At 36.5% G+C, this 13,733-nt stretch overlaps 1 protein-coding gene across 2 annotated transcripts; it reads left to right on the top strand.

Moving 5' to 3' along the window:
• The first annotated feature begins 4,723 nt into the window (after window positions 1-4,723).
• Window positions 4,724-7,801, top strand: LOC136808993 (uncharacterized). Of its 2 annotated transcripts, XM_067065567.1 has the most exons (4): window positions 4,724-4,773; window positions 4,946-5,416; window positions 5,636-6,479; window positions 7,417-7,801. In XM_067065567.1, exons 1-3 carry the CDS (start codon window positions 4,734-4,736, stop codon window positions 6,451-6,453), a joined length of 1,329 nt encoding a protein of 442 aa, XP_066921668.1. In that variant the 5' UTR covers window positions 4,724-4,733; the 3' UTR covers window positions 6,454-6,479; window positions 7,417-7,801. The 2 variants fall into 2 exon arrangements, with proteins under 2 accessions (XP_066921668.1, XP_066921667.1); XM_067065566.1 differs by lacking the exon at window positions 7,417-7,801 and having other exon boundaries at window positions 5,636-6,733.
• The last annotated feature ends 5,932 nt before the right edge of the window (window positions 7,802-13,733 follow it).

The following is a 13,733-nucleotide window of genomic DNA, read 5'->3' as shown; positions in this document are numbered from 1 at the left end:
TCCATCCTTGGCGACATATCGATCCTCGACCCGTTGAAAAAAAGTTTGACATTGACATTGGTTTTGAGATAGAGAATGTATCATCATCACTATCTTAACCTGTATATTAGTTCTAAGATTAGTTTACGATTTTCAACACTGAAGTGATTAACATCGTAAGAAACGAGCGAGATTATATTCTTTGATGGCAGTATTAGTACACCATTTTCTACACTGAAGTGGTTAACATCGTTAACTAAAGTGAGAGCTGCAACGAAGAAGGCTTGACAACTCAACTGAGTTGTGATAAATGGAGCTTGAAGTCCATATTTATACCCTCTTGTGATAATTATCATTAATCGTCGGCACCTTGTCTACAAATCTCTTGTGTTATTTTTTCTTAGAGATGAAATCAAAATTACTCATCAATTAGTGATAACTGGTAAACCAATTAGCAACTAACTCCAAAATGTAGGTTCTTCTCGACCTTTATAGTCAACGTATATAAGAACATATGGCTTCGACGGCCAAAATGTTAAGAACAAGTTAAGAACATTTTAAGGTGTTCAGAATTTACCTGTTTTTGCGACATCTTACTTCAAACAGTGGTCAAAACTTGTCCGTTCTTGCACGATCTTGTATATTCTTAACAGCCCTTACTTGGAGCTATTTGAGAACTTATAAGAACTTACAATTCCTTACACGAAATTGCAAAATCTTGCAGGTTCTAGAAAGGTCTTGTACGCATTTGCATAAGTTCTTACAAAACTATGTAAGACCTTAATAAGTATTTTGACCAGGGTAAACTTAGAAGTGGCACTTCAAGATATAACCGAAAACAGGAAAGACGATATCAATTGTATCGTATGCCACATTAACAAAAATAGATTTAACTGTAGACATTTCATAAGGAATTATGTATCTTTCACCCGAATACAAACCCATGCACGATTTGCCGAGAAGAGATAATTTCAAAATCAAAAGTACCGAGCGACCAAACGAACGAACAAACGAACGAACAGGTAGGTAGGTCAAACAAGAAGGTTCTGTTAATAAAAACTAAATATCATCAGTATTAGAATGATTATCGACACTGAAGTGATTAACATCGTAGGAAACAAGCGAGAACATCTTGAAATAGCTTTAATGACAGTATTAGTACACACGAAGATTGTCTGTGTCAAGTTTCTCAAAGATGGTACAGAGGCTTTATGCTGTAGAGATGATTTAGGGAGTGGTAATTATAGCGCATTGTGTTGGCAAAATTGACAATAGCCAAGTGGGGCTTGTGGAAATATTCGCAATTCCTTTCATTCAACTTTTGCGCAATTACATTGTCCGTTAGTCCAACACGGCCATAACCAAAAGGATTGATAAAGTCTGTCAAGAAATCATTCTTGTACGCTACGCCAGGTACTTCTGTTACCATGTTGTCCATTTTTCTTATTTAATGTGTTTTATTTGAATAATTTTTGCTCTAAATAAAAAAAGAAGTGCTATAAAGGTTGTCGAATCCTTGCAACGTCAAAAATACTACTGGTTTAACATTTGTAAATAACATGAAACTCAGTGTCAAGCATGAAAAGAGACAAAAGACATGTATTCTTAAATCACCAATAAAACACTTGTTATACATCGGATCAAAGCTTTTATACTCTCAAAATGATTGTAAACCTACAGTTCTTGTATCGATCTAAGTAGTTTCGCCCTGTGCTCTGGTGTCCAAAAGTTTTTGACGTTAAATAACGGCTCGTCACTTTCCAAGGAGTCAGAACTGGTTTTCCTTGAAGAGCTAGCCTTACCAGAACGTGTACTTATCCAAACCTGTGAGATTTCTTTAGACCCAAGTTGTGACATGTGAGATCGCAGTAAACCTTTTATAATGTCTTCTTTTGAAAAATGCATTCCTCCAAATGCGAAAAAGGAGGTTGCTGTAGTAGCGGGTTGCATATTCTTATTTAAGAATTCCAAATTTTGGAAAATTGACCTAGAAATGCCGAGCCATGTTGTAAAGAGGTAAATGGATGATGCTAAAGCGTTCATCTTTTCAAGTTCTGCGTCTAAAAATTCGTTATCACTTGATAGAAAGGAAAACAATTCGCTTACCGATTTTTCCATTGAATGCTCAGAGTTAAAAGTTTTGGTACTAATTGCAGCACTGGCATACTTCATTTTCTCGTTTGCCATTTTCAACGGACCTTTAGAATCTTTGAAAAAACTTTCAAACTCACGTACTACGTTTGCGTTGTGATAAATGGTATGTGCGAATTGCTCCACAGCCAGATGGGGTTTGTAAAAGTACTCACAATTCTTCTCGGTCAATACAGTCTTGTAAGTCGACATGGGCACAGATGCGTATCCATACGGGTGCATAAATGACTTAGAAAAGCAAGAACCATGTTTGACATTTACACAATCTGTTATTCTGTTGGTCATTGCAATTATGATGATCAAGTCCAAGCCAAATAAACAAATACATTCCGTTCAATCTAAGACATTTTATAGTTTATTGTTCTGATTTTTAGTTATCTGAAAAAAAAACTAATAGTTAAATGTATGTTATACAGAGATAGACAGTTACGTGTACAGTCAGGTAAAAATTCAACAACGGAAGACATTATATTCTTGGTTTAACAAATAACCTAGTTAATATTTTTTAAATAACAAAACCGTATAACGTTGGCCACGTTAAAATAACATGTCTTTGGTGACTAATTTTCTCTTTGGAGGAGGCTGATCTTCCTCGGATTCGTCGCTTGATGTCGTTTCATAATTTCGTCTTGAACTTTGTTTCTGTGGTGGAGGTGGCTGATCTTCTTCAGATGATTCGTCGCTGGATGTCGGTTTTACAAGTTGGTTACGTCTTACACTTTGTTTCTTTGGTGGAGGCTGCTGATCTTCTTCACATTCGTCGCTGGATATCTCTTCGCTACCCGAATTCGATGCCGCCTTTGCCAATGGACTTTGTGGCAGTTTGGGGGTTTGATAACATTGGATCTTAGAAAGGGCCAAGTGGTTACCTAGAAGTCCGTCAAGAACGTCTTGTTGGAAGAAAGCGAGCGATTTAAACACTTTAAAATTCGACGCAGTGCTGTTGCGGTGCATGTTTGCTTCCAGATAATCTAGAAACTCCAATCCAAGTTGTCATAAGATAAAGTGATGCTGCCATTGAATTAGCTCTTTGAATATAAGCATCCAAGAATTCATCATCATCTGTTAAAAATTTGATAACGTCATCTACGGACTTTTGCATGGTGACTTCTCCTTCGAACATCCCTGTGCTGAGTGCGGCACAAGCTTGCAACAGAGTTCCTTCCATTCTGTTCTTTAGTCTCGGAGATTCTTTAGCAGTGGTTTCAACGTCCTGAATAGCCTCAAAATTGTGATGAATTGTGTGAGCTAATTGTTCGAATGCCAAATGCGGTTTGTAGAAAAACTCGCAATTTTGTTGTGACAAAACGTCCATGTAATTTGAAAGTGGGATAGTTGCAAATCCATACGGATGCATAAAATCCTTTGGGAATGATATTCCACATTGCCAAGGTCTGTGACGTGATTGTCCATGATTATTTCAATACTATTAATATTTCTTATGTCCTGAAAAAAATAAATAGCATCTTCACAGCAGAACTTTTCATAGAGACTTTGACAGTTAAAGATCCAGACCTAGATGTACACGCACTAAGACAATGTCAGGCTTTGGCAATAGCTTGACACAATTTAAGATCGTCCACCTTTCTATGTTGATGATAATTGGGAATAGTTGTAAGAAAAACAATCGTAGTCTATGGTTATATTATAAATTAATTCAAAAATCTGTACAATTTCTAAAGCGTCCAAATGGGTCATTTCAAAACAACACGTAACGCCCATGACAGAATCTAACGAATTCATCCACCACTTATCGCTTCCAATAGTTAAAAGTCTGTTACAAAGAATCCCATTAGTCTTTCAACTCATAAGAGCGTTTCAAGACAAGCGTTTCTGAGTCAGCCAGCATGACATTTAAAAATGCAGTCGCTGTCAATAGCATCATGTGTGTATGTCCTCGTTTCTGGCGATTGACCACAAGTCTACAACTCGATGTTGTCCGCAACCTATCTGCCTGTCCCACAAATAAAACTTGTTTACACTTACTCTTTACGTCGAATTTAGGATTCACCATATTCGATAACAGTTAACATCCGTACCACTTTACATCTGGTAATGACTGATCGTCTCTAACCGAAGCTCCCCTTTTTTACCTTCCTGTGACTGATGTTTCTATTTTAAGAAAAATTATTTTGAAACGTAAGCGAAAAATGAAATTTCAAAGGATTTTCATTCATTAACAATGGATGGCTATTTTTAGAAATCTGCACATTCAGCAATTTCCACGTTTGCGGGTTTTTCCCTTTCTTTTGTTCTTCTTGTTTTTTTTCTACACACATAGGCAATTTTCGATCCCCCTTTTCATTTATTCTATTTTTAGATTTTGCAAGATCGGCACTTTTTTACTTTTTTCTCTCCGTTTTTTTCTTCCCTTTTTTCAGTTCATTCATTCGAAATATAAATTTTGCTTAGTAAGCATAATTTTTTTCTTTTTCTTTTTTTTTCTTATTTTCCCATTCATTTTTTTTGCACACGTTTGCATTTGTTTCTTTTTTCTAATTTAATTTTCTATTTTTAGATTGTGCAAGCAGTGCACTTTTTTTCTATAAAAAGGGGATTTTTTTACTCTGAATTCACTTGACGAAAGCTGACAGAGAGGACGGATGTCGACCAACGGAAAAATAACAGTAAATCATTCAAACGGTAAGTGACCTTTCATTAATAAGACAGTCATGTTTCACTTCATATGAACAATTCAAAGATTAATGACACGTTCCTTGCTATGGTGTTGTCATCAAATAATGCGTATTAACTTCACATTTGCTTCACATGGACTTCGATCTTGATTTTTATCCATTTTTTTGTCAATGATCAGGTCCCGTTCGCTTCGCACAAGGACCTCCGGGAACAATCACGGTTATCAAGACGGGAGTAGGGCAACCGACTGAATCATACACTTTACCGCGAACAGATCCGACGATTTCTAACCAAGGACTTTCTTGTCGTGACCTCCTTCAAAGTTTGGTTGACATCATGAGTAAGCAAATCGGTCCTGGGGTTACCTATTACTGGCATTTCAGAAAAGACTTTCAGAAACCCTATGGGCTAGCATTCGATCACAATGTTTTCGATCTAGCCAATATGAAGAAGCAACTACGTACGATGAACTACGAGCTAGCAAATCGACTTGACTATGGCATATCTGAATTTTCGTCCACAATTCACCATAATTTTGACTATGCATCGACACAGGAAACAAACAAATTCATTCCCGAATTCCTTGACCGGGTTTCTGACATTGTGGAAATCACACGGATTCTTGACACGAAGCATAAAGAAACAACTGGTAAGTGACTGACTTAAGTTTAACACGTGTCAGACTCATTTCAATAGTGTTACGCTAATAACGCCTTATACAAGAATGATTTTGAAGACGTGTACTGAATTACATCAAACAGTCCTTTCTGTAAATCAAGTCTGAAACACTAACGAAAATCTTGCGGGTGAAATTAGTCTGATATTTCACTGTCTGCCTACCTATTAAGTTTCTCACTCACCTTTTTAGGTGACGAGAGTAAAGCGATCCGTGACCTGAAGAATTTCATCAAAGACGATGACAAATTTTTCTGGCGTGCTACGGAGGACATATACAAATGGTGTGAAAGCTTATCGTCTATGTGCATTTGGCTGCAAGCTCTCCGACACATCTATCTTGCTCCGCATGATGTAATTTCCAAGTTACACGTCGAAACCAAATGCCCTGAATTTCGCAAACGCAAAACCTACGATTCCTATTTCAAGGATGTGGAAAATCTCTACCGTGAACGAAGAGGAAGACAGATATCTACCGACACTCCTATGAAAGACGGTCGAAAGAGTCTGAATGATCTACTTTTAGAAAAAAAAGCCAAGCAAGCGAAGAGAAAATTGTACCCGGCAAAGAATGGAACCGTCGACGTTAAAAGTGACACAGAAAGTGCAAGTACCGATAGTTCGAGCTCAAGCGAGTCTGAAGATGATAGCAAACTTGCCGAAAAGAGACATGGGGTTATACCGCCGACCCATTCTGTCAGCCAAAGAGAGGTGAGCGACCCGTTAATTCAAGATGGAATCGATGTCCAAGAGGTTGAGGTGGTAACGTCAAGCAACAAGAAGAAACGCAAGTCGAAGTCTAAAGAACCGTCCGTTGTCAGCAACAAGTCAAATGTTGAAGAATCTGGTGATATCGGGGAAAGGAAAGACGTCGAGGCTCTCAGTAAGAAGAAAAAACGCTGGAAATCGAAGGCTGTTACGGTAGAAGACGAACCAGCTGCCGTGGAATCACCTAATGATGCCATCAATGCAACTGATAACAAAAAGAAGAAAAGAAAGTCGAAAAACTAACAATTGTTTATGAGACTCATCACAAGGTGACTACTCTTTATCGTCCATTTACGATTTAACAAACAGTCGCATTGCTAAAGTGAAAGAGAACGTAGAATACAGTTTTGTTTGATGAAGATGAAAGGAAAGTTCTTTGCCTGATAGACAGAACACTGTTCATAGATTGTACCACCGGGTGTCCTGTTTGCATTACACCCTTCATTACGTATTTTTCATTTTTCTAGATTTATACGCGAGTGGAAGTTTAAACTTTTGTTTTACTTGTAGTTCTTTATTTAAGCACGCTCATTTCATTTAGTTGTCTTTAGATGATCTTTTGTTCTCATTAAAGAAACTTACAGTTCTTCCGATGTTACAAACTTTCAATTAACTCTGCGACAAAAGATCAAATGCCCTCGTCTACCTCACAAATCCCCGAGAGCCCTACGAACACTTAGAACTTAGTGACCGAGTGGTCTAAGCGTCCGTGTAGCAAGCATGGGGTGCTGAGTTCGAGCCCATCCCATGGTTACATCATTTTTAACAATTTCACTATATTTCATGTTTTCGAGGGTGTAGAATGCAAAAATGGTGGTCTCCAGTTCTGAAAAAACTTTGAAAAGTTGCTAGAAGCCTTCCGAGGTCGAGTTTTAGGACTAACTGAGAAGGCGCCTGGCTATGGAGAAAAGGGTAGTTAGTTCAACCCCCTCCCGGGCACAACTTTTTTCAATTTCGTTAAATTTTATGTTTTCGAGGATATTAAGTCCGAAAATAGTAATTCTGAGTAATGAAAAAAGCCTGTAAAAACGTCTAGAAAAATCCATCAAACCGAATAAAGATGCAACTCTCTTATTTAAATTTTGGAACTGTTACAGCCTAGCTAGCAAACAATATTACTCATTGAGTGAGAAGTTGGTATGCGTTTTCGTTTTTTATTTACAGATTTGAAAAAATATAAGATGTCTTTTTTTTATTTACAAACAGAAGAATTTTCTATTGGGATCGTCATTCAAGTGGGAGTTAGAAGTCATCCACAAGATTAATGAAGTTGTCCAGCCAATCCTGGTTTTGTTCTTCCTGCATGGTTATTGTTTGGTGAAAAAAGTCTATAGTTATTATTGTCATGGTAATGATCGTGTTCACTTCCAAGCGTACAACATGTTCTGTAATCCACGTGACGGTGATCATAATTGAATTGGTTTATTAATTGCTAAATGATATAAACGAAGTTCAAATTAATCAATTGTAAAATCTGCAAATTTTTACGTTTGCCTAAACTTACTGATAAAAAGCAACCCTTCACATTAACACACTTCCACTCCACTCAGAGTTTTGAGACGTAATGAGAAAAATTTGGAAAAAATTGCTTAGGTCATTGAAATTTTCATACTCAAAGTTAGCAATTTTTTCTTCTTTTTCTTCACCATGTGCACAAAAGTAACACCTGGCAAATTTTTTCTTCGCCGCCTAACTTTTTGTACAATTTGGCGTTTTAAACGAAACCTTTTTTTTTTGAAATCATTGATGAACAAGGAACAGAATGACACCAAACAGTCCTATGTCAAAATAAATATTGACACTTTTATGACATAAGCAATCAAAAAGTAAGCTTTCGTGCCTCATCTGAGGTTATTTCCTCCCTATTGCTTTGGAAACCTAAACGTGTGGCTCAGAGATCGAGAAAACTTACCTTTCCGGATGTGGTGAGCAGGGATACAGGCCTTGATCTTAGCGACCTGGGCACTGCTATGCGCAACCGCGACTCCTGGCGCCAGCGAGTGGAATCCATTGTCTCGACTGCGGTCGAGCAATGATGATGATGATTTGCGGGTTCTTCTTTGTAATCGTTATTCCGACCTTAACATTCGTTTTAAGGATTGTCACATACGTAAACTCGGTGCCACTTCTAATTGTCTTATTCGATTCTGCTACCAAAGATAATATTAATAATGGAAGTCATGATATATTTGTATTTTGCCACTGTTGGGGACATTGACAGAATTTGGGGTTTTCAAGCAATTTCTCCTCCAAGTTCTGCCGTATAAAGGTTTCAGTAGGAGGACAAAGGAAACATGAAACTAACATTTGCAAACCCAACAAGAACATCTCGATTCTAATAAACGATTGATAAATTCTAAATATTGCCAAATCGCGACCTTGTAATGACATATCACAAATGATATATAAAAATAAAACGAACGGTTAACACTGGATGATTGATAATGATAGCAATAAAAACGTTCTCATTATGTCATCAATAGAGAAAATCCAAATATGGTTTCCATAATAAAATGAAAACAGAGCAAAAAGCATGAGTTGATGATGTTGATGTGTGTTGGATCAGTGGCTGTTGATTGCTCTGTGGAGATTATGTATTGTTGAAGTGTGTTGTATTTTTGTTTTAAAATGCTCGATGAGGTTCAACTTTCAGCAACAAACTTTATGTTTTTAATGTGATCCGTTATGTCATAAATTATTGGACTTTTGATAAATGCACTATAAGGGTGGAAATTTCAGCAAATCTAGGAGAAATTACCTGAAAATTCTAACTTTTTTGCTCCAAAAGAGTTGAAAATTTGAGAAGAATGCACTTTATTAAGGTTATGAATCTCACCGATTTATTTCTTGATTTCTTCACATTACTAGTCGCACTCTTCTTTGCTGATCAGATTGGGCTTTGGCTAATCAATATTGATTTTGCCTCTCATTCATACATTTTCATTGATAAGCTGATGGCTTCTCTCTGGCTACATTACTGTATATAGAATTCCTGTGTTCTTTCTCGGTTCTTATAAAGACCTTGGCAACAATGTCCATTTTTTTCTTGGTCATAACTTGCGAGTTGCGTTGCACATGCATGACGAATTCCTGTCAGAGAACACATCTCTTGCTGCCGTAAAATTGAGAGAATTGTTAATCTTGATTAAAGTAAAAATCTCCCTATATCTATTTAAGATCATAATGACCGGCAGAGACTTAAGGTTCCCTTGTTGAGGGGGCCCTAGCCATGGTCCAATGGTTCAGTTTTTAATTCGGATCCCATGCCGTCCAGATACACTGATACATACTTTCTCCGAAAGTCTGCTCATTTTAGTCCCTTGACTTTGCGACAAAACTTTACTCGGTTTTCTCTGCCTTAACCCTTCTTGCAGGATTGATGGTACCCATCGTCCTGTTGCTAATGTTCCCTGGGATACAAAATAATGCCTACACAAATGCTCGATCGTCCTTCGGCTGAGACTGGAATTCTGGACGGAGCAACCATGCTGTAAGATGCGTTTGGCTTTGGGGTTGGAGTTGAATGCAAGAGGAAAAAAAACATCATACCACCCTTGCAAACTTGTAACTATTTAGGTAAAACCCAAATTCCTTGCACATCAACACCCCATTGTTGTACGATATTGTTCCCGTGAACCTCTCCTGAGCAGAGCGGGGGGGGGAGTCAAGCAGTTGACACAGGAAAAAAAATCAAAATCCAAGGTGGTAAAATGGCATTTTTCATACAGGAATTTCTTTTTTACAAGATAGGAGTTGGCGAGGAAAAGTGTCACAAGGTTCTAGATGGGAAATAAGCAAATTATTTTCTAAGTGAAAATTTCATGTCAAATTTGATTTTTTGGGAGGTAGGAATAAATTTCTCCATGTGAATTCAGCGTTTTTACTGGGTAGGAATAATTGTTTTTTCGTATATTTCATTCCTTCAATATAGATTTTTGACATTTTATGGTTATTTTTTTTCGATGCAAAATCTGGGCTTTTACAATATAGTAATGATTTTTTTCAGTGTAGAATCTGGGCTTTTACTATATAGTAATGAATTTTTGGACCTACCTGGAGGTCCTATGAATTATTACCTGTGTTCGTCCGTTCGTCTGTTGCCAACTTTTCTCGCGATTGAATCATAGGAATCTTGTGATTTTTGGTACAAATGTACAAAATGGTAATTACCAAAACGTGACAGAGCTCGATTTACGAAAAAAAAATTTTGTAGATTAGTAATAAATTTATTACAGATTTGCGAAGATTCTTTTTTTAATAGTAGTAAATTTCTCCGTTTAAAATCTGGGCTTTTACCATATACAATTTTACATCAATGAACCAATGGATGAACCAATTCATGGTTATTAAGATCGATCATATCTTTTTGTTTGATTTTATCTCGGGGTAAGACTAGCAATTTCTTCTTGTCGTAAATTATGTAAGCTGGAGTGGCCCTCAAAGACACGTGCTCACGATTGAAGTGTATTTTTTGAAGCGAGAAATGCCGCTTTTACAAGTTGACATTTATTTACATGACAAAAATTTTTACCATTCATGGGAAATAAAAACTCTCGATAATGGCTTCTGATTCTCTGTTTCCAGTGTACTAATAGTGTGTATAGTAGTCTGTATTTCGAGCAATTTTGTTTCAAGTATGCTAATGTTTGTTCCAGGTGTTGTACTGGAAGTGATTGTGTCAAACTGTCCGTGCAATAACTATAAAATAGCCTACTCTACATTTTTTGTTAGTTGTCTTGGAGCTGATTTTTCCTATTAAACGTTCAAATGTATCGCTTCTCCAACTCAATTTTCTCCTCGTTATTATTTTAACATCGTTCTCATCTTCATCAGATTCTTCATCCGTCATAACTTCGCCCGTCATTGCCAATACCATCTCGTGCTTTTTTTCATCTAGCGATTCAATAGTTTTGCCTATCTTCTGAAGACGTTTGCTGGTCTGAAATCTCAAAAGCAAATGAAAGTCAATCAATGCAGGTCTATGAAAAGACAAGCTATCCAAAAAGCCTGAAGAAATGCCAAATTTCATAGGGTTTCTTTTTGGAAAATAACCCTAATTCCACTGTATAATAACCACTTTTATAAATTTCCATAGCTATCCTAACCACAATTAAACAAAATGAGTTCAGTTCCTCGGTAGTTTATGATCATATTGGTTATTTTATTCAAACTTTAAGCTTTCAGCTAATAATAACAATTTCCGTACCTTATGGCGTCTAGGCGATCTACGATTTGCTACCGTATTTGCTTCTAGCTCTTCAGGTGTTAACAGGTCCTTTTCTTTCTCAGTCCTCTTGAGGTAGTTAAAATAACGATTTCAAGCCTCTGAAAAATCAAAATAGGTTAAATCAAGATAGTTCAAATCAAGATTTAAAATTATGTTACCAAGGAAATTGAAAGACAGGGCATTTTCTATTCATTGAGATATTTTGAAAAGAATACAAATAGATATTGCCACAAAATCATTACCGTACGTTTTTGACAATGCAGAGCATTGATGTTTCGGCTCTCTCCGCCGAGGTCGCAATACATTTTCGATTTTCTGTCGAGAGAAAATGATAAAAATTTTACTCTACTTCTTAAACAGGATTATCAAACAGATTGGTTGCACTTTCATCTTTATTTCGAATTGAAAATAATCATTGAAAATCCAAGATGTGTTGAAGATTACAAAAAAAAACATAATAGCAAGAAAAAAATTACTGTATATTTAGTTACTATAAATCACTGTAAATAGTGTTTATATATTTGATCACTTTGTGAATTTTCATCATGAAAAGAACTATTCCATTAATACAATCAGGACATCTTGAAGCAAACATATTTGCGGGTTCTTCTTTGTAATCGTTATTCCGACCCTAACATTCGTTTTAAGGATTGTCACATACGTAAACTCGGTGCCACTTCTAGTTGTCTTATTCGATTCTGCTACCAGAGATAATATTAATAATGGAAGTCATGACTCGGGCAAGTTAAGGCCTGTGCAAAAAATTAACGAATCAAATAATGCGTGACGGCCAGTTGTTCCACCCCCTTTTCGGGAAAAATTTTTGGTTTTTCTCACTCGTCATATGAATGCCTTTTCAAAAAGTCCTGGGCCAAAAATTGTGTTTCAGCCATTTTGGTAAAATTAAGGAAAAACGCTTTTTGCTGACGTCAGCAAAAATATAAACAGCTTATAACTCCTTGAATATTTATCCAAATGAGCTCAATTCTGGTACGAAGGTAGGGTTTATAAATATCTCTCGTTTCCAAAAAAAAGAATTCATGAACCCTACCTACGTACAAATTTGGGCTCATTTCAATAAATATTCCAGGAATTATTGGCATTTTAAGTTTCGACGTCAAAAATATCCGTCATTTCCATGGAAACCAACACAAAAATCCAACAAATCATAAAACTCGCGACGGTCAATTGTTCCACCCCTTTTCTGGAAGAAATTTTTACTGAGTTATGTTCCTCATATTAATACCTTTCCAAAAAGTCCTGGGCCAAAAATTCTGTTTCAGCCATTTTGGGAAAATTAAGGAAAAACACTTTTTGCTGACGTCAGCAAAAATTTAAATTGCTAATAACTCCTGGAATATTTATCCAAATGAACTGAAAGTTGGTACGAAGGTAGAGTTTATAAATATCTTTTATTTCCCAAAGAAAAATTTTCCCAAAAATTGATGACATCAGCATTTTTTTAGGCAAAACGAAAATTGCTGATTCTTGCTGACGTCATCAATTTTTTGAATATTGTTTTTCGGAAATGAAAGACATTTATCCACCCTACCTTTGTACAAAATTTGAGCTCGTTTAAATAAATAGTCCAGGAGATATTAATATTTCAAATTTTTGCTGACGTCAACAAAAAGTGTTTTGCCTTAAATTTCCCAAAATGGCTGAAACAGAATTTTTGGCCCAGGACTTTTTGGAAAGGTATTAATATGAAGAGTGAAAATAAAGAAAAATTTTCCCATAAAAAGGGGTGGAACAACTGGCCGTTACGGCCGTCACGATTTATCGAATTTTTTGCACAGGCCTTAACTTGCCTGAGGATATGTTTGTATTTTGCCACTGTTGGGGACATTGACATAATTTTTGGGTTTTCAATTAATTTCTTCTCCAACCTTCTCCTGCCATATAAATGCTTCGGGCCGGTCACCATCAGGGATTTTGAGATCTTTAATCCCGTCGAAGTCGTCCAATTTGGATTTCATCTTCTTTTGAAAGCTCTTGATATGTTCAATGTTCGAATCATCTTCGAGGAAGTTCATTATGTCTTCGATGGTTTCCTCAGCTGTTTGTGCGACGTACGAAATGTGCGGACGAGACAAGAACGGGTCATTTTGGATTCGGAACGTTCTCATGTCCAGTGCTTTCATACCACTGCCGTACATCTCCATCACATCTTTCGGGAACAGTGCGCTGACAAACAAAAATTGAACAAAAAGAAATATACTCGACAATGAGTTTTCAAAAATACGAATGATATTACTGTATGCGAAACCTTTAAGCAGTTCTTTGCAACAATTTG

Source organism: Clytia hemisphaerica, unplaced genomic scaffold (genome assembly GCF_902728285.1).
Source record: "Clytia hemisphaerica strain Z4C2 unplaced genomic scaffold, Clytia hemisphaerica genome assembly, whole genome shotgun sequence".
NCBI lineage: Eukaryota > Metazoa > Cnidaria > Hydrozoa > Leptothecata > Clytiidae > Clytia > Clytia hemisphaerica.
The sequence above is the reverse complement of the archived record's forward strand: the minus strand, read 5'-3'. Positions and strand labels throughout refer to the sequence as shown.

Bases quoted from the DNA above. Each gene is read 5' to 3' on its own strand.
- LOC136808993 (XM_067065567.1), top strand. From the start codon at position 4,734: ATGTCGACCAACGGAAAAATAACAGTAAATCATTCAAACG. The intron at 4,774-4,945 runs GTAAGTGACCTT...GTCAATGATCAG, and splicing joins AACAGTAAATCATTCAAACG to GTCCCGTTCGCTTCGCACAA. The intron at 5,417-5,635 runs GTAAGTGACTGA...TCACCTTTTTAG, and splicing joins GAAGCATAAAGAAACAACTG to GTGACGAGAGTAAAGCGATC.